This window comes from Hydractinia symbiolongicarpus, chromosome 11, assembly GCF_029227915.1.
Source record: "Hydractinia symbiolongicarpus strain clone_291-10 chromosome 11, HSymV2.1, whole genome shotgun sequence".
Classification (NCBI taxonomy): domain Eukaryota; kingdom Metazoa; phylum Cnidaria; class Hydrozoa; order Anthoathecata; family Hydractiniidae; genus Hydractinia; species Hydractinia symbiolongicarpus.
Window position 1 is genome coordinate 12,357,968 of NC_079885.1, and position 21,673 is coordinate 12,379,640.

The window sequence follows — 21,673 nt, forward strand, 5'->3', positions numbered from 1 at the left end:
AGTTTGTAATGTGTATAGACAAAGCATCAAAGAATTTTTGATGAAGCAACTTCATTCCCAATTATCAAATATTTCTGAAATACGTGACAACACATATCACGTTGCAACCAGAGCGCGTATCAAAAAAATCTTCTACGTGTGGAACATACTTTTCTCCCTCATTTCTTACACATTTTTATCGAATGGAAGTACTCGTTCCCTGAGACTTGACTTTGCATGTCTTGCTTTACATGAGGATTTGGTTAAAAAAACGCAAATTTAAATTGATTTCTAATGGCATTTGAAACATCTCTCAATATCAGTCCCCTGGAGACTTTTTTAGGGTCTTCAATTAAATTCAGTTAATTCAGTCAATTGTCTGGCAACTTTGGGTTCACAAAAAACTAACTTTTAACACCCGCCTAAATCCTGAGTATGACGCTGTAAATAAGCAGTCCGTAGCAAGTGACGTGCTATTTGTCGTGACAGCACAAATCGCTAGCTAAAAAGGCTTTAACTACGCTGCAGAAATGAAATTTACAAACACACTTATTTAACTGAAAAAGCTACATCTGAAGTGTAAAAATGACACATGATTCAGTATAACTCATTTTGGGGCGTTCTCTGGATATTATCACAGCTTTATTGCGCGTAAATATAACAGCCTCGGGCGTTAATTTAAATTATCAGCCCTGTGTTTTTGGTGCGTTCAAAGAATGCGGGCCGATAATGGATTTACAATCCGCTTCCAGGGTTGTAATGTTGTTATCGGCCCGCAAACTACAATAGAATGTCTTCTGTTTGGCACAAGATCAGGACAAGAAAAAAGAATTCGATTTTGGTTTTCTTAAAAAAAGTAATCAAAAATAATTACTGTTACGGCTACTTTCGGAAATTTTGAAATACGAAAACAAACAAAAAAACAAACCTTGCTTTAAAGATATTAAAATACCGTAATGATCCGATTAAGCGCCCAGCATTTTTCAAGCCCCCCCCCCCCCCCCTCGAATAAGCGCCCAGGTAATTTTCTCAAAGTTCAATGAGAGCCCAGCACTTATTAAGCGGCCTCCTCGATTAAGCGCCCACCTGAGAAAAGGGGGCGCTTAATCGAAAACTACCTTGAGAAACTAGGCGCTTATTTGAAAATTTTACCTTCTTATATTGAGAACCCTAGAAAGACAAAAGTTTATTTTTTTTTACATCTTTTGTTCAGTTTTATTTTTTAGGAAAAAAAAACAAAATTCAAAATTACCGTTGTCTTTAATTTGTACAAAAATAGGAAAAATTTATAAGCGCCTAGTATTTTTTAAGCGACCCCTTGATTAAGCCCTTATGCAAAAAATCCAAAAATTTAATGAGCACCCAGGCGCTTGTTCGGTTTATTACGGTAATTTATGACAGTAATAGGATTAATTTTTCGGTCAATATTTTTATTTACTTCGCCCTTGGAGTGAAATTTTCAGTCCTCCACTGTCATTTACACCCCCTGCTTCGCATCGGGCGTAAATGATACCGTCGGGCTGAAAATTTCACTCCGCGCGCGGTAAATAAAAATATTTTCCTCAAAATGAACGCTATTGTTATAATAACAAACGTAATTTTATCAGTTAGTGCAATATTTGCATTATTATTTCTTTAATAAATAAAATTCTAAAGAAAGCAGACACGTGAGAATTTTTTTTGCGCTTTTACGTGATATTAAAAAGAAAAGAAAGATTATGGGTGTGTCTCTACACGAAATAGATACGAGAGCAACCAGACAGCTGAAAAGTATATGGTGGCGCATGACTGCCATCAACAAAATCGTAAACTCCGATTAAATATGAAAACAAAAATAAAGTTAATTTTATTTTAATTTTTGTTTTATCAATACAATTGTTTTTTTAACACTTTGGCATTTTTTTCATTTTAATCAAAACTGATTTTTTTCATAAATTAACTGCAAATGAAAATTCTGCGTGGCCCATGGCTGCCAAAAATGTTGTTTTGAAGGATAACATTTATCGCGGTATAAACGGGAATACAATATAGCCATGACTTCAGAGATGCTTACAGTGGTGTCATCATAATTGATACTAAAATATCGAAACTTGCGATCGAGTATACGTAAGATGCACGGGTACTGGCTATAGTACCTTTTCACAAAATCTAATATTTCTTCATGCATCAAATTCTGTGTAACGTACTTCGATAAATTATGCGTGTAATGTGCTATTTCATTAAGGTTTTGCATCCAACTTTACACTAAATGTCATTGCTATAAACAACATTTTTGGCAGCAAAATCAATTTAATTTTATTTTAGGCGAAGTCGATTTAATTTGATTTTAAAACAAAATTAACATACATATTGGCAGCCATGGGACACCATAAATACAAGCGTTCTCCATCTCCTTCAAAAAATTCAGGACTCAAATCTAAAATTCTGCTCAAACCACTCGCTGCAATCACATTTTTTTTCTAGTAATTAGAAAAAAGTAAAGGTAATAATATATATAAAAAATATTGCGCGTTATAATCGTATTTACACAAACGTACGAACTTTAATAGAAAGGAAACAAAATTTAAATAGATATGATTTCCTTTTAACTTGACAATAATTAGCCGTACAATGTTACCTTTCGTCTCTATAGAGGATTAGTGTGTCTATTGTATGATGGACTACTACGTAATGTTTCCTACATAGCGAAACCTTCAACGCGTCATATAAATAGTTGCTTTAGGGACAAAATATTTCTGCATGTATTTAAGAAAAATACTTGGAAGATGCATCATTCAGATTTTTGTACTCGACAGCTTAGTTTTCAAACCACTTTTCTTTTCTTCCTACTTTTAGGATGCCGCTCGTCGCTTTCCGCAAAAGGGCAACAATTCAGCACCGCAAATCTCTTATGTATTTCGAAATTTATTTGTATTTGTTTTTTCATTCGCAACATAATGGCATTCGGGATATTTTAGGATCTATTTCCTCCGCTACATCAATTTGTTTTCTCCTGCATGAACTCAGTACGGGTGATGGCGCTCGAATTTTCTTTTACGGGCTAAATCTGGGTTAAATTGGTTCGAGTATCTAAAAAGATAAAATATAATACAAAATCTTTGAATATTCACAGAGAAAAAGCGAAGTTTAAGGAGCTGATTTTAAAAGAAACGCATTTGTAGAATTAAATAACATGCATCATTACTGTCAATAAAATTCAAACATTTTTATTCCTTTTGCAGCTCTCTTCTGGAAAAAATTATAGTCAGAATGTCTTCAGCATATTTGAGATAACTTGTCGGTGGCCCGTGGAAAATCCACGGCTTCGCCTGTTCTTTTTGTACATTGCGTACCTCTCACTACTTGCAGTACCATTTTGCGTGACAGACAGGCAGACGTATACGGGTATTATAATATAGATAATGTACGCAGTATCTCAAGGCTCTTACCTGCGTGGATCAAGTTCCGGTCTTGTATCGCTCACACCTTCACCCTTATTATGACGCAATAGCTGGTCCGCTTTTTGACGTTCAATTTTTTCCCGTTTCCTTCTTTCCGCCCGTAAGTCTTCGATCGATTTCGACGCTTTCGAGGAAGATGGTGCTTTCTAAAAAATAACAACAAATAAACGAAATAAAATTTGGATTGGTTGGTTCAGCAATTTTGATTTTAATCAGCTGTTATTTAATTATTATTATTATTATTATTGTTATTTAAATATCATGCTAGCCAATCGCGATAAAATCCCATACACTGGTATGGTTGTTCATATGTACAATATTCAACGACTTATATATGATGCATGAATAACATATATGATGTGTAAATGGTATATAGTACATACATAGCTTACACATATGTATCAACAGTTGAGTTCGTTCATATTTATCTACACAGTGGTTGCTTTCAAAATAGGGTCAACGAAATTTTTGACTTAAAAGTTGTAATGAGGTGTTTTCAGAATAATGTAATGGAAAACAATTGTTTTGTATTTGCTATACCTTAAGGGCAGAAAATAAGTCGAGTATAAAAAATTGCGGAATAAATTAGTGCGAATTAAGAGCCGAATTTTTTATATTAATGCGGAATTAATTAGTGCGAATCTAGGTAAATGGTTAAATGTCCTCTTTACTAGCTCGTATATCCCTTTCATCTGAAAGGGAATCATCCGTTTCTAAAGAATCCACAGAAGCAAACGGGTCGACGTGAAGCCTGCCAACCATTTGATATTACTTCTGCTCCCTTAGATGAAGTGAGGTAGTCGTAAAAATCCAAAAGCCAACGTGAGTGTAGAGGTTTTAGCATCGTAAGTGTATGTTTGATGTCAATGTCGTCCAGGTCTTTTCCAGCCTCAAGCTCTCTCCAAATCTCTTTGCTGTACCACTCGGTGAACCGTCGCTTCATGTAGCCTTTCGCAGCACCAATAACTGTGAGGTCGAGTGGTTGAAACAAATTAGTCATGTTCGGAGGGACACGAACCAAATGGATATTGCTTTCTTGTAATTTTTACAAGTACGGCACGTGTCATTTGTCCTGAGAAGACATCAAGGATCAACAATGCAGGATGGTCATTTTGAAGTTATAATTTTTTGCGTTCCAGCTGGATATATGGTAGTATGATGCCATCAATGAGCTTTAATGTTTCTTCCGTGTTGCTGAAGTGTTTCAGGTTGGCACTGACAGCAAAGCTCTTTGGAAACTTAAATGCTGGTATGCTTCTTTCCGTCTTCCCGCCATAAACCAGCTGCATTTGTAAGAAACCATTGCTAAAAGGTGACAGTGATGGCTTGTTTGTAAGCAGACCCTGCAATAGCAACATGTGAAGTACCTCTGATATCTAATGTGCGACTTTGTACTGCAGCATACTTAACAGGAGTTTGGTCAAAGTTCATGATTAGTGAATGAGGAACTACATGGTTTTCGACTAAATTCCGTGATTTCTGGTTTTGAGGTGGTACATGCACGTTTACATCCGTATGAATAAACTCTTAGCCCATGACGTTGAATCAAGATCGATTGATTTAAGGTTTTTCCTGTAGCAATTGCAACTACAGTATTCACTACACCACCCTAACTTCATTCGAATTCTTCAAAAAAAATAATAAAAAACTCAGTTTTTTCCACACAGTTAGACGTCTTTTAGCATTGCAACATGGGTGAGAAAATCTACGAATATTCATCTGCTGTGAGATGGTATCATTTCTATCGCAACTATTGGCAACCATTTGTGGGAGAAGAACTCAATTGTATGCACGAAAGGGACAACCCTTTCGACTTTTTTGCCATAAAAGTAAGCAAAACTACGACAAGAAAAACATTTAGACATTTGCCAATGGAAAATTCTCGAGTGATGAAGTCTTTAATTGACCGTGGAGCAAAGGTCATGGCGAGTCTGAGTTCTTCTAATTACTGTGTTTCACCACTGGTGCAAGGTGGACTTGAAATTCCCTGTACAGTAACAATTTACATACCCCGCACATTAAAAAACAAAAAACTTATTAACATTTTTGAAACAGTGATACAGCCAAACACGTGATGAAGGCTTTGTGGCTGGATCTTATTTGGCATCTCAAGAGACGAAAGGAATGAAAAGAAAGGGGGAAAAAGAAGGGGGGGAAAGAAAGATGATGTTTTGACGAACAATAACGATACACAGAAAGACATCAGCTTTTTTTAATAAATTTATCAGTGCGAAATACACCCTAATTCGCACTAATTAATTCCGCACTATTTTATTCCGCACTACTTTATCCTAGCCTTATTTTCTACTAAGGTACTTTCTAAATTCCAGAATTTAGACATTAAAAGGAGGCTGATAAGGCTAAAGATAATAGATTTTTCCCAAATAACGGAAAAATAGGTACAATTTATTTATCAAAATAATGTAATCAAAGGCTGTGCACATGATGAAAAAATTCAGAGCCACTAAAATGTTTTAGGCCAACGTTGGTTAAGCTCTACCCAACACATTCTAATCCCGCAAAGCGGTTTAAATAAGGTTAATACTATGCATAATACACCACTGTAACACAATTTACTGCGAATCTTAGTTTTGTAACCTAAAAATAATCTGTGAAAAAAGATACAACTTTGGCGATTAGTAATTACTATCGGATAATGCAAAAAAATCTCTGCTTTAATTGAAATAAAAATACAGGCTGACGCCATGCTGGATGTATTCCGCACAAAGCACTGCCGTTGATGGAGCTGTTTACATATATTCGAGACTCGTACATAGTATTATATAGATTTGTAAAGGTGATAAAGATCTAAATTAAACTTAAAAATATATAAAAATATAAAAAAGAAGCAAAAAAAAAGTGTACGCAAAAGTACAACACATTATTTCCCAACCTTTGTATTCCAAGATGTGAAAACTGCGGATTGGACAGACTCACACACATAGCTCGAATTTTTTCGGAGAGGTCGTATATATTATGTATAACAAGATCATATATATATAAACAGTTACATGATCATATATATGATGAGTTACACATATATATTTGGTGATTACATCATAAATATCGACATTTATAATGTATATTATTGTTACATATGAGCAACCATATACTGGAGAATTTTAATGCTAAAACTACATCAAAAACGAAGGGATAAATAAGAACTGTGCCAAAATTTTGTTTTTTTATCGCCTAACTAAATAGCAAATACGTCCGCATTGATATCGAGCCCTAAAACAAAACTGATATTTTAATTCAATCAAACATAACTTAAACAATTTGTTTTTTACCTCGTTTTTTCTCTTTTTCTTCTTCTTTTTATCTTTCTTGTGTATTTTTTGTTTCAAACTTTCCTCAACGAGTAGCATCGGATCAAGGCGTGTTTTTTTCGATATTTCTTTCTCAGAATCACTAGCACATAAAATGGAAAAACTAGAAAAAAACTGACGACCAATGAAATGATTGATAGGTTATGAAGTATACCAATATATGAAGGCACTCAAAATTTGAATGCACAAATTATACTTCCCAACATAAAAAATTCCACCCACAAAAATTTCTAAGTATTTCAGGTTTTCCCTGCAAAAACAAAACAAAGTCTCTTAGAATCGAGTCTAATCCGTACGAGAAAAAGAGAGTTTGGAATGAGATGTTTCATCCTGACTTCCATGAGCACAAAGGATTAATCCACACCGTGACAGTCAACAATTGAACATCAGCAGTCATTTCATCACATCTCTAAGAAATCAAAATATTTCCAAAGCATAGAACTTTCTTACCTTGAATCTTCTTTTTTTGAGTTTGTTGTATTCTTTAAATACCAGGGTTTTTCTGTTTTTTCTACAAATAAAAACGAGTCTTAAAAATTCATAACGGTATTAAACCAGTCATATAATACAGTCAAATATATATTTTAGCTAGAAAACCAAATCAAACTGTACAAATTAACATCCTTTGTGGAAAATCTTAGTTACAATTCAAGATGTCCACTGCAGTGCAGTGTATAATACAGTCCTCTCAAATAAATTCTTCGATCAGTTTAAGATTTCTTAGAACTTGGGATATTTTTTAGAAAAATGCTCAACAGAATCTACAAAGCTCAAATCAGAATACCCACAAAAGATTTGTATGTAGACAAAAAGACAAATTTGAAAACGTGTAAAACAAGCATCAACATGGTCAGTTAGTTAACTAGTTACTCTCCAATTCTGAATGATGTCCATGCGAATACTACTGCAAACTTGTTGAGACATTCACTGAAAAGATACAAACAAATGCCTTGTTTTAGGAGACAGGCATTTCTTAGAAAAAATTATTTAAAAAAGAAAGACATTCACAAATAATTTAAGTTTAAGGAAAGGGAGGCAATCAATCATCATTGTACATAGCGACAGTATAATGACATCAGAGTGGATATTTCTACTTTATAGATGCTTTAAAGATGCTTTGTTGTTTCGAAATGATTTTGAGAGTCGTTTATTTTGTATTAAGACATGGTGAGAACATGTTGAATTTTTTGTTTTTAAAACTAAACAAACCCAATAAAAAAAAAAAACGTTTTTTTTTTTACTGTACAAACATACGTTTTGATTCAGCTGCAGATTGGCCCACGTAGGTTAGCAAGCCAATTTTCTGCTCATAACTTTCTTTCTCTTTCTTTTTCTCTTTTATATATTCCTCGTTATCCTTTATGACTACTCCACCCTAATAAGATTATCCACAGTACATAATAACACAGTGATTAAGTCACACTATAAATGCACATGAACACTAAACTTAATAGGGTTAAACTTATGCAGCACATAAAGGGTTGGCAAGAGGGGACATGGCTCCACTTATTTCAGAAAAGACCACTTAAATAGCTCTGAAAACACTAATTTCTCCATTCTAAAACTAAAAACCTCTTAGCATTAGCTTTCTAGCCAATCTGGAAATCTTGTGCTTCTTGCTGCATGTGTGTCAAAAACGCAGCATATATTAATAGGTAAGAGTAATCTAAATGTCCTTCTTTTTTAATTGTAAAAATAACCTAATATATGTGTATGCCTAATCAAGAAAATTATAGTGTATATCTCAAACATACAGTAAATTGTTGCTTAAAACAAAGAAAGAAAGAGGGAAATAAGCCACCAACATTAAAAGAAGAATAGTATCAACATCATATAAAATTACTCACACTTTCTTCTTCAGTTGCAAATAAATTTAAATGATAAGTTTTGTTATCTTTTGGAACAAGTGCAGAATCTTTAGCCTGGACAGGACTTTCAATTCTGGCATTTTGCTTACGCAGTAGAGATATTCTAGCTTCTTGTTCCTTAATAATAAAAACAAATAAAAAAGAACCAAGTATAAAGCTGATAAAACTAGGTATACAAAACAATAATTAAAAAAACTAACAGCAAGAGCTATCCTTTCTTCTTCTTTTTTTTGTTCCAGACGGGCATTTTCTTCATCCCTCCTTACACGTTCTTTATTATCTTGATTTCGAACATGCCATCTACAAAGAATTAATATGATGCATAAACAGAGCATAAAATAAGCATAACACAGAAAAATTCCACTAATCACAATTCCCTTGGTTGTAAGGGCATATACTATAATTACGATATATAGGTTATAGGTTACCCAACATTTTGAGAAAATGCAGAATGCACTATACTATTTATTGCTAACTTGTTGTCTTTGACAAAGTGTTCATGAACATGGACATTTTCGTCGGAAAACTTACATGTCATCAGGTTAAAGGTTAAAGGGAGATGCACATGTTGCATTTTGTAAATATCTGGTGTTAAACCAGAAAATATGGAACAGACAGTGACATTCTTAACTGGAAACAAATTTTGCCTGCAGTCTCTTCACATGTGATGTTTTAGGCGAGTGGACATCCACTTTAAATAATAAACGAACTACAATGAAAATCAAATCTTAAAACTCTCTAAATTTAAGTGATGACAATTTGCCCCATGCTTTGCTTGACAAAATGTCCACAAATCCACAGAACTTTGTGAACATTCAGAGCACCTCTAATGGTATAGGTTGATAGGAAATGAAGATACCATAAAAGAAGATGTTCTCTCCAGGCTGTATATTCCAATTTAAAACGCTTTCCTGGCTATTTTTTGTAAATGGGACAAAAAAATTTTAGCCAGACCAAAGAAGTAAATCTGTTTGAAAGCTTTTAATCCATATGTCACATTTGTAAATAAAGTTCACCTTTCGCATTAGTTTTATAAGAAATAATCTCATTGGGTTGAACCTAAGGATTCTTAAAATTTGGATAATTTGAACCTACATTTTTCTTATTTAAGCCTGATAAAATTCTTGAAAAAAACTTAAATCTTTACAAGATTTACATTTTCAGCAAGTTTCTAACATTGCAAAATGCACTTGACTTGGTTTCCCATAAGTTACCGGAAACTTCTGTTGCATATTGCGTTGATCAGTGAATTAAATAGACAATAGACGGGATATAGACATGCATGTTATCACCCCCTTACATGATTGCATAAATCTTGGTTGACAATTATATAGAAGGGACAATAAAAAAAAAAATTTTCCTGCATGTGTTTTTGAAAAGTCTAGGGCATCAGCATATCACATTCACACCTTTAACATAAACATAACAGTTAGCAGCGATGGAGGGAGGACTTTTTGACACTATTATGGCTCAAAAAATTTAAAAAAATAAAATAATAAAAAACCCCGCCAGGGAAATATTAAAAAAAATCAACACCTAAGTTTGTTTATGAGTTCCATTTAGCTGATTATAAGTCTTATTTACGGCAGTTTTTTAATTATTTATAGAATCAAATACTGATTAACCCACTTGGGGTAAAACATTATTCTTGCGCCTATATCTTATGACATTCACAATGTGATTTCATACGATTATGCTAATGGCATTTGGATTTTTTTATTTGTGCGCTTATGTTTATACTTACGTAAGCAGTCTAAACCAGGTTTAATTAGACATTCATTAACCAATTTCACTTCAATATGTTACAACATTAGCAGTGTTTAATTACAGTTTTCCCTAACTGCTTAGACAAGATGTTAAATGCTTAAAGATTAGACTTTGGTACTGTATCCTGCACAAGTACACTTTGATAGTGGCATATTTGACCCACATTGACATAAAAGTGACATAGAGCCGAAGGTTGGATTCAATGAGCGGAAACATCCGGATAGAGACGTGGTGGCAAAACATTCTGTAGGATGAGAATCCAGAACGGTAGGTGAGTCTGGTGTTTGGTGACAAAGCATCGTCGAAGAAATAATTCATTGTCACACTAAGAATTCAGAGATTGATGAGGGGATAGGAGTAGGGAGCTCTTCGGCGTATGGGCACTGCTCCTTAAACTTTTCAACCTGTAAACGCGAAAGTAGGTCTGCATAAAAATTAGAAGTGCCACAAATGTGGCACTTCAGAACATTAATGTTGTGATTTGCCATTAAATAAAACAACAAGCGAACAAGTTTCATGATGTGCTCACATTTGCAGGAACCAGTACTCCATGTGCGGACAATGACCTCATTGTCTGTATAAATAATAACCTGGGTATCAGACCACTTCTCCCCCCACGAATGTACTGCTATAACAACTGCAAGTAATTCAAGAAAGGTAATGCTGTAATTGTTGGTGTTGTGAAAAGGGATAGAGAACCATTTCCCATTGTAAAAACCGCCTAAACCACTCATGGAAGCATCCGTAAATATGTTTAAAGTTTCTGATGCAACTGGGTAAAAAATTTAACCACCACTCAATGTCCTTGCGAGATTCCGATGTAATGGAAATGTGATGGTAAAGACTTCTTACAGTAGTAGAAAGGTCAATTAACCTGCGCAAAAATATGTGACCACATTTGACAACTTTGCATGCAAAAGACAACAATCCTAGAGTGATAGTAGCTCCTTTTTTGTGCATTTTTTCTTTCCTTTCCACGCTCTCAACAAGGACAAAATAGCATCAAATTTGTCCTGAAGTAAACGTATAACGAATTCAGTGGTATCAATTTCAATGCCTAAATAGGTCAGGACTATGGACTAACATGATGGACTAACAATTTTTTCTGGGCTAAAGGAATTCCCAAGTAGTTGAAGACCTGCTGAATTAAATTGATGATATTTTGGCAGGCGGCTTTTGAAGAATTACCTGTAATAAAGTAAACTAGATAATGAAGTAGCTGCTGAATGGCAGCAAGGTGCTGAAGAATCCAGTAAAGTAGTTCTGCAAAGTGATTAAAAGTAAACGGTGACGACCATCCACCGAAGAGAAGAACAAAATCAAAAAAATATCTTCCCTGCCATTTGTAACCAAGGCGGTGTCAGCATCCGGGTGAGCTAGGCATAACCGGAAGGCATGTTTGATATCTAGTTTTGCTAGAAAGCAGTCCCGGCCAAGTTCACGTACTATTTTAATGGCATCGTCAAATGATGAATATGTAACTGAATAAGAGTCCTTAGAAATACCATTGTTAACTGAGAATCCTTGTAGTGATGAGAGGTCTAAAATTATTGAATGGAACCATCTTTTTTAGGCGCTGCACCCAATGGGGAGCAATGAAAACTTGGAAGAGGAGGGTAATCAAATGGGCCAACTGTATGTCCTCTATTCAACACTTTTACATATTCATTATTCAACACTCTTTTCATAGAGGACTTGTTGTATATAAGTTGTTGATGGGAAAAGTTGTCCATGTTGGTACCCAAGTTTAAACCCATGGCTAAAGCCAGAAAGGATAAAGTTGACTAAGACCTGATTGAGATGTGAAACTAATAATTTGCCCAATAATAATACATTTACAGGAGTGGAAACAAAGGACTTAATCGGAAAAAAAGTATTGGGTACTTGGCTGAGAGGGGCCTAAATGAGCAATAGTGCCCTGAGTGGTTTTTGAAAACAATAGGGGCACTTGTGTGGAAAGGGGGATGTATTGGAACATGACATGCCTCTATTGAACCGCCAGCAGCACACCCCAGGATTTGATGGAAATCTGACCCAGTGGAAACCACTTGCGGAAAGATACTGGGAAGCATTCCGAAACTCCGGGCCTAACCCACCTGCACTGGAAAACCGGGGACAATTTGCATACTAGCAATGTCCCAAATTGCAGTAGCAGCATTATCAACGAAAATTTTGTTCACAAAGTTTTATTTAGAAATCAACAACAGAAATAATTTGTAAATATTTAATATTTAATTGAAGTTGTTAACCTTTATCTTTTTCGGTTTTTGCTTTTTTGGGCTAGCGTGTTAATCAATGCAAAAAATTATTTTTTATCAATTCGTATGTATTTCAGCAAATTAATTTTGATCTTCGTGGCATAACTTTTTTTATCACAATAACATGAGAAACTTAAAAGAAAAAGACATATGATGGAGAAAGATGAAAATATACGCTTTTTGATAAAGATGAAGCTGTCACCTTTTTGGTTATATGTATCATACTTTTATAAGAATAGAGAGATGTGCATATTTTACATGGCTAGCCTCACAAATATCGAGGGATATACCCTGTCTATTATTTCCAGGAGGGGCCATGGCGTAGATGGAGAGTCCTAGAGTATTTAATGCTCATTTGAGCTACGCAGACCCAATTAGAGCCCGCGCTCTACTAGACAACTCCCGGCAACATCTAACGGCCCACACAGTGTGCCATCTTCCCAATTTCCCTCACATGGCTTGGGTTAACCCGAGGCTATGGTAACATTCACTCGCCCATGCTGAATCGCCGTCAAGAGGAATCGAACCCCGGTCTCCCGCACAGAGTACGAGAGCTATAACCACTAATCTACGGCGCCACAGAATCTGGTGTGTTTGCTGGTATTTCAGATTAGAAACAATATATTGTTAGCATATTGTTCAGAAAAAAGGGAGATGAAGAAAGAAGAATTATGACTATCCCAGTTTGAATTTTGATATTTTTATAAAAAAAGCATGTGTACCACAAAGCATCACATTTTTGAAATCGTTTCCTCAAAAAATTATTTTTAAAAAAATATCACTGGTAACCCGATTTAGCTGCTTTAAATTTGCGCAAACTTAGTGGCTACATCTAGATGTCATAAGTTTTATTGTGTCCATATAGTTCCTTTAGCAACTGACCAGATTCATTTATGATTGTGGATTGTGGGTCCACACAATCAGGTAGCTAGAGGGGATACACTTCATCGGCTTTCCTACGTGTGAATTAAACAACAAAATTGTGTGTGTTACTATCGTGAATGTATTGGAGTTGAACCGTTTTTGTAGCGAGATAGTTAATGCAAATCTTGCATCTTGTGCTAGCTATCTATCAAGCTAGCTATCTATCAAAAAGCCTTTTTAAATTTACTCTGTTTACTTCCTTTTTTGATAGAGAAAATGAGCATGCAACGTAAACTTTATCTATAGCTATATTTATCTATTATATATTCATAGTTACTTTTTCTTTTAGATAAAATATTACATTACCTTTTTTTTGGCAAAATATTCATTTTTTAAGTCTCCAAGCCAGCATTTTTCCACGCTTGTTTTTCGTTTATTTCTTTCATGACCCTGTTTCAAATTCGCAACAGTTATTCCCACGCTGGCGCATCATGTCCTCATTGTTATCTAGATCTTTTTCGTATTATGGACGCACTCGATATATCTTTCTAAAACTCAATATGGGTGCCAATCGTTTGGAATCTGTCAAACAGCTGCGCTTTTTTGTTTTGTTTTTTCTCTGGCTAGCTAGCTACATTTTACTTTTTCAGTCCTTGGCAGTAAATAGCTGGTTTATAGTTTTTGCCACTAAAATACATCGTTTATCGTAATTTTAATTTTTCTTGTGGTTGAGCTAGAAAGCTTGACGTCTTTTTTTCTTTACTTTCTGTTCACTAGTTCACTTTCTGTTTTAGAAGTTAAAAAATAAACAAACATGGTTTACTATAGAGAGACTACGACAATGATCTCTGATTTAGTGTTAAGTGCATGTTCTTTTGTGGCTGGAACAATGCGAATGAACAGAATGAGAGCATATTCATGGAGATATGCAACAATTGGTTGGTTTGGAATGTTTGGATTTTCATTCATAGGTTTTGCTGCATTTCTGGGGTTTTTAAGATTTGGATATTTTTTTCCAAGAAGACAACATTCCCTTGAGAGTTGGCACAAATATTTTACAGCTCTAGCATCTATTATCGGTAGGTAATAAGTTTGTTCAAATGATCTGAGGGGCCGAACACACATAAAAAATATTCAAATAAAAAAACTCTTAAATTCTTTAATTTTCAGATTGTTTGAGTTATGAAGAGTGAAAATAGCCTAATATGCTTTCAAGGGACAAAAAATATTGTTTGACTTAAGGAGATTTAGTTGAGATTCGAGTAGTGGAGAGTTGATTATGAGAGTTGATTAGCAAATTTTCACGGTGCCTACGAATTCGTTCCAGGTAGGAGCAGTTCAAGTTAAAGGGTTTCGAGTTTGGAGAGTCCACTGTGGAAACTTTTTAAATGTATATTTAAAGATAAGTTTGTACGTGTATATATATTTACGACAGACATCAAATGTAAAGGTTTATATGTTAGAAAATATTTATCTATCTATATATCTATGTATATAATACACCTTTGCGATAATTCAATTGTACATGCGCTCCTATGGCTTTCCATCGTTTTGCAATATCGGAAAAAAGGAGTTAAAAATCGTGTTTTTATGAGAGTTTGTTGGAGACGAAAGCATGTTTTCTCCAGTTTTTTATTTTCCGTTGTATCAATTTCTTTCAAATTTTCAGGAAGCGTTAATAATAATAAAATACAACTTATGTGTACTTTTCATTAAAAACAAAACACGATAAGAAAAGTTATCACGAAAAAACGTGTTTTTTCCTTAATAAAAGTGTGATGTTTCCCTCCTCCGATCGCAAAATAGGCTGCGATGGAGTGTTAGTTTTCCCAAATTATTGTAAAGGTGTATTGCCACAACAGACCTTTTTCAACTTATGACTTAGGCCAAAGAAAATTACATCACAGGTTTCTTTTCCTAGACATATTCAAAAACACATGCAAAAAATTTCATTATTCCTTAGTTTGTTATATTCAGCAGTGATTTAGGGTATGTCAAGTTAGTCGGGGGGATGTTCTTAATTTTTCGCCTGAAGCCTTTTTGTTGCAATTTCAAAAAAATATTTTGCTTATTCACAAATCTTCCCATATGACTTTCCTTAAATGTGCCAGATTTCTATAGAATTTCTACAGACATGCATATATTATATAGTTGTGTGCATATTCATCAATGATATTATTTGCTTTAATTCACCATAAAAAAAGCATTCTGACTAGTGTGTTTAAGGCTGCAGGACAAATGATATTGCAAACGTTTTGAAGAAAGAGAAACATATTTCCTGATTTGCATTTTTTAATGCTTTTTGTAAATCATTGAGCTAAATCGCGTTAATTATGTTTTTTTTATAAGTTGTTATAGGCATTCCCATTAATTTTTTTGTGTTAATTTTGCGATTGTTTTTTGTGTTACATTGTTTTCCTAGATTAAGGTAATTTCAGTAAAACTTACTCATTTCAGATTAAAAATAAACATATTTCCTGATTCACGTTTTCTAATGCTATTTGTAAGCGGGTTTAGCTAAATTTTGTTAGTTACTTACTTTTTAAAGTTGTTAATTTCCTAAAATTAGGTAATTCTTATAAAACTTACTCCATTTACCATGAAAGTAAAAAATGTGCCTAGTCATCTGCAAAATTTGATTCCCACAAAACTTAGTAATTGAAAAACCTGGTGAATTTAAAATAACATGTCCAACCTTTTGTATATATAATGGTATCCCCACTTCATGGTAACCTTTTTGTTACAAAATTTTCATTTATCTACTGCTTATTAAATGTCAACATACTGTTATTGAGAAACTGTTTTAAGTTTGTTTTTAAATTTTTAGGTCTACCAATGATTGCAGCAGCATATACTCAACGAACAGAATACCAGAATTTGTGTTGGATGTTTTTAGTTCTTTCAATAATTAGCACCTTATTACATTGTATAGAAGCTCTACATGTCGCTGTACGTGATTTCTGTGCAGTTGTTTCAGTGTTGTTTGTGATCATTTCAGCAGTGTTCATGGAATATCGTGGACAAGTCAACAGATACTCTTTGGCTGGATCTTGTTGCTTTATATTTGCTACTATTGTATCTGATCAGGGCCGTGGATTTCAGGGAATCAAGAATGTGGATTTGTTTCATTATTTCCTTTCTGTCGGAGTTTGCCTGTTATCAGAAGGTCTTTTGCTTTAAATGTGTTTTTCCAAAAAGCACTGCACTATTGTTGTCAGCATACCCGAATTGTTGCAGTGATCAACTTTTTATGACGAAAGTGCAAGTATTCTATGCGTATGTATGCGAGATACTTAGCTTAGTTGTTTCTTTTTAAAAGTATGTAGCGATATACTTTGTTGTATATTTCCTTTCTTAGATTTTCAATATTTTAAAAGCAGTTACCTTCGGTTTCAGAAAAAAACTGAGAAATTTAATCCATGGGAAAATCGCAAAAAATCTGTAGCTGAGTACATTTGTTAAAAAAAAAGATTAGAGCGTAGAAGAACATTTCAAAATTACATCTCTTCGGCCGTAAACGCAATATACGTTAGTAAGCAAATTTTAGGCAGGCCAAAGTGTGTTTTTTACCTTTTTTTGAAATACGCTTAAAAAACTTGATTTCCTTCGATTCGCGAAAATTGTTGCATGGAAAATGTGTTAGTATTTCTGAAATAATTAAAATTGCTTTGTGTATATACACTTTATACATACATAAATAATTTATTGTATTGACCGTGGTCCAATACGGAAATTATTAACTGCAAAAAATTGTTGTTTTGGATTAACGCCCTCGAAAGACACCCATCCTTCCTGAGCCTGTATTTCAATTAAACAACTAGTCGTTAGCCCGTGGAAAAATCCACGGGGTCGCCCGTCCTTTAAATTTACCCGTCGCAACAAAGTGGACAAAAATATATCGCATTTGGTATTAGTGCGCATTTTAAAAATTTTGTGTTTCCGTTACGAAACGCGGCTCTCGCGGACAGACAGACGGAATACGGCTATTATTAAAGAGACTAGTCGTTGCCCGTGGAAAAATCCACGGGTTCGCCCGTCCTTTAAATTTACCCGTCGCAACAAAGTGGATAAAAATATATCGCATTTGATATTCGTGTTTCCGTAACATCATTTTTTAACTCAGCGGGGGGTCCGCGCAGAGACAGACAAAATACGGCTATTATTAAAGAGACTAGTCGTTAGCCCGTGGAAAAATCCACGAGTTCGCCCGTCCTTTATATTTACCCGTCGCAACAAAGTGGATATAAAATATCGCATTTGACATTCGTGTTTCCGTAACATCATTTTCAAACTCAGCGGGGGGTCTGCGCAGAGACAGACAGACGACGGCTATTATTATAGAGACTAGTCGTTAGCCCGTGGAAAATCCACCATTTCGTGTTACCGTAACACGACTTTTTTCTCGCGCACAAACAGACAGACGGAATACGGCTATTATAATAGAGACTAGTCGTTAACCCGTGGAAAAATCCACGAGGTCGCCCGTCAGTTTACCCGTCGCAACAAAGTGGACAAAAAAATATCGCATTTAGTATTGGTACGAATTTTAAAAATTTCGTGTTTCCGTTACGGGACGCCGCCCTCGCGGACACAGACAAAATACGGCTATTATTAAAGAGATTAGTTTTATTGAAAAGCAGTTCCTCTATTGTAAAGTACCTTTGTTCGGTATCATTTACCTAATGTTTCATGGCTGCAGCTGTGGTCAAGAAAAATCTGAGTAGATCGAATGCGCAAAAAAAAAAAAAAAAAACCGTTTACCGTTTAAAGTGACATCTTATTTCTTGCCTAATCTTCCTTAAGTATCATCTAAGGATAGAATAAACAACAATAGTGTAGTAGCATAATGGCATATCTTTCGTTTTTGATTGCTGAAGCTCAAAAAGTAGCAAGAACTCTATTTATAATCCTAGTGACTTAGACACGTTAAACCTTTGTTCGCTGGTCTTCAACCACAAGCAGAGATGGCTATATTAAGGACGATCGCGTGTTTAGAAATCATGCGTTCTGGTATATTATTGTTGGCAGCAGCGGATGCGCCGCCGGGACTCAGCGAGTGTAAAGAATATTTACTTGGATTGGCTATCTCTGATATATTCTCAGTGAATGTGGTTCGTATTGTTGAATAGGAAACACAATATTTGCCCGTGAGCTGTGTGTCTTCTTGTTGATTTCCGCCAGCGCCACGCGGGGCGGAATCTTTAAGATCGCCTGATGGAAGATAGATATGTTCTGCCAATCTTGGAACCTACCCCGTCTTAAGACTGGCCAGGCCAATCTTCTGACAGTGACAAATGGGTAGCCAGTCTAAGACTGGACTGCCCAATCTATAGACATACATGTCCAATCGTAGAACAATTGTGGAAAACAAAGAGAACAGTGACAATTTTTGGACTGTACCTCTTAAAAGAAACTTTAAATTGAAACTTTTCTCGGCAAATCAAAAGGCGAAAAAATTATACCTTTTATATAAATATGTGTATAAAAAAATTGAAACTATTTAACCATATATGGTTGACTATTGCTATAGCTAGCTAAACTTCTCATTCAAAAAGAAGTTAACAGCTAACGAGTTATCTGATTCTTTAGATATAAACCTTTTTAAAAAAAAATTGGTCACTATGAGCTGTATATAATCAACTCTCGTCTTCTCAATAGACTAACTTTACTATATTTTGCTGGATCTAATTTTTGTAGCTTTGATGCATGCGCTATGTAAACGTTGCACTGGCTGACGCTAAAAAATCGGAATAAATTGATATTTATATAGATATTTTCATTACGTGTTAAAAAATTAACTCCAATTAACGTACCTGCTTATCAGATGGAAACCAAGCTTTAATAGCAAATATTTCTAGACTACTAGAGCTTAATATATTTACTTATGGACTGATGCTGTCATCATAAGATGTTTTCAGTTGAAATATTACTTTGACTTTCATGAAACTTTAAACAGCTGAGCGCTACACAAAAGTCACACCAAGCAGAGGCACCATCTTTGCTTACTTAAAACACATCAGCGTAAATACATATAAATAATACCGATCATTATAAACAAATATGGCAGCTGCTTAAAGTGTATTATTGCAGCGTCCTTTGTTCTTTTTGTTATTTATTTGCTGAAAGATTTGTTTACAACATTTTTTTTAGCTATACTTAAGTTTAGAGATAAATAATTTAAGTCAGTACAGTTTAACTCTTTGGATCGTAAATTGGTAAAATACTGGGAAAGTAAACAGAATGTTGAAAAGTATCGCCTCAAGCTTTTTGTAGTCTGCAAGAAACTGTGTACAGGTTGTTTAGAAAACGGCAAACGAGTAAGTTCAAGGACAACCTAATCTATATAATAATACAAAAGTTGTGTCTGCCTGTGTCTGGCAAAGTGAATATTATTTTTAAAGTCACCAAGAAATGTCTCAAATGTTAATTGTCAAATTGAATGTCATGACGTAAATAACATGTATATATTTAACACCAATAGCTTAAATTAAAGTCATCAAAAGTATTATACATTTCCTTGATCAGTATTTCCAGATTTTTACGATAAAGACAACGGGTATACAAAACTTTTGGTTCTTTGGGGAGGGACTTTGCTGATGTCAGCAAAATTTTTAAACCTGTATATTATTTTTTGTCAAAAGAACACGATCCAAGATATTTAAGCATAAATACTTAGCCATGAAGAAATGCACGCAATGAATCACTTTTTTTATTTTTAGATTCGACATTAACAACCAACCAACACTCGACAGAGTATAAAAAGAAGAAACTCGACATAGTATAAAAGCCAGATATTTAGACATATCAGATATTCAGACTTATCAGATATTCAGACTTATCAGATATTCAGACTTATCAGATATTCAGACTTATTTGGTAAACTAATTGGTTAATTATTGGTGAACTTACTGAATTTATTAAACCTGCTGCAAAACTATGTGTTTTTTAAATAATACGACAGAGGTTTCTCTAGTTTTTAAAGGTTGTTTTTGTTGGTCACACGTCTCCACTGCTATTGTGAACCCCGCGTATAGAAACTGCTGCCGAATGGTTCTTTTACTTTCCGGTGATGTTGAAACTAATCTTGGGCCCTACTCTGTTTTAAAGTCAGTACAGGGATCTTTTCATCAAGGGGATGTCGGGCTTGGAACTTTTATTGGTACACAATGTATGTGTAATTCCCTGTTTTCGATCGTTTGGTCGGCTCTTAAAAAGGTTTCCTTTTGGAACCCAGGTGATCTTGATCATATCCTCTGCGAAGGAACAAAGTTGTACACGAGCCTAGGTTACACAAACCAGTACTTGAGTGCAAGTGACCTCCCAAGTAGTTTGACTGTTGAAAACGAGGTCATACAAATACAAAGTTTAGAAAATATTTCTCATATTGTTACAGATAATAGTACTTTTTTTACGTACATTTCATAATTCATCACATTCCGATAAAGGACAAGGAATGTTGGACATTATAAGTGGCGTTAGTTTTGTTATAATTTGGGGTCACCCGCAAATTTATTTATTTGATCCTCATAGCCGAAATAGTTTTGGACAAATAACAGAATGTGGTACATCATTCCTTTTAAAGTTTGATTCATTACAACAAGTTGAAAACTACATACGCGAAATATGTGTCCCCTGGTCAAGGAAGGTGTCTCAAAACGCAATATTTTAAAATACGGACAACTGAACAGATATTCGATAACATTATGCTTTCCATTCGTAGAAAGTGAAAACTAGATCAGAACAGAAAGTACCGTAAATCCGAAAAAGCCGAATAAAGCAACAAGAGTCAACAAACACATATAGAAAAACAGAACGCGGCCAAGCTAAAATAAAGAGTGGATAGGCAAATATCAAAAGACGGAACACGGCCCAGCTATGCTAAAAGAGTCAATAGGCAAATATCAAAAGAAGGAACACGGCCAAGCGAGGCAAAAAGAGTCAATAAGTAAATATAAGAAAACGGAACAGGGCCAAGCGAGGCAAAGGGATTCCATAACTAAATATCGTGAAACTGAGCAGGGTCAACAAACGCAAAAAATTCCAAAAAAACGACATGCGGTCCAAGAAGGTAAAGCAACTAAACGTAAGCGTTTTAACATTTTGCCCGATTCTAATGCAAAAATAAATCAATTTAAAAAATGCATTGAGAATGGACCATTTTATATTTG

At 34.7% G+C, this 21,673-nt stretch overlaps 2 protein-coding genes across 2 annotated transcripts; one reads left to right on the top strand and one right to left on the bottom strand.

Moving 5' to 3' along the window:
• Nucleotides 1-1,262: 1,262 nt before the first annotated feature.
• LOC130614014 (leukocyte receptor cluster member 1-like) lies at nt 1,263-14,031 on the bottom strand. The gene is made up of 8 exons (XM_057435396.1): nt 13,872-14,031; nt 8,817-8,916; nt 8,596-8,733; nt 8,003-8,123; nt 7,199-7,259; nt 6,710-6,830; nt 3,408-3,565; nt 1,263-3,048 (listed from the first exon to the last, which is right to left on the bottom strand). Exons 1-8 carry the CDS (start codon nt 13,892-13,894, stop codon nt 2,982-2,984), a joined length of 789 nt encoding a protein of 262 aa, XP_057291379.1. The 5' UTR covers nt 13,895-14,031; the 3' UTR covers nt 1,263-2,981.
• A 246-nt stretch (nt 14,032-14,277) lies between these two features.
• Nucleotides 14,278-16,834, top strand: LOC130614015 (uncharacterized). Its single transcript, XM_057435397.1, has 2 exons — nt 14,278-14,584; nt 16,333-16,834. The coding sequence occupies exons 1-2, from the start codon at nt 14,320-14,322 to the stop codon at nt 16,683-16,685; spliced, it is 618 nt and encodes a 205-aa protein (XP_057291380.1). The 5' UTR covers nt 14,278-14,319; the 3' UTR covers nt 16,686-16,834.
• Nucleotides 16,835-21,673: the final 4,839 nt, after the last annotated feature.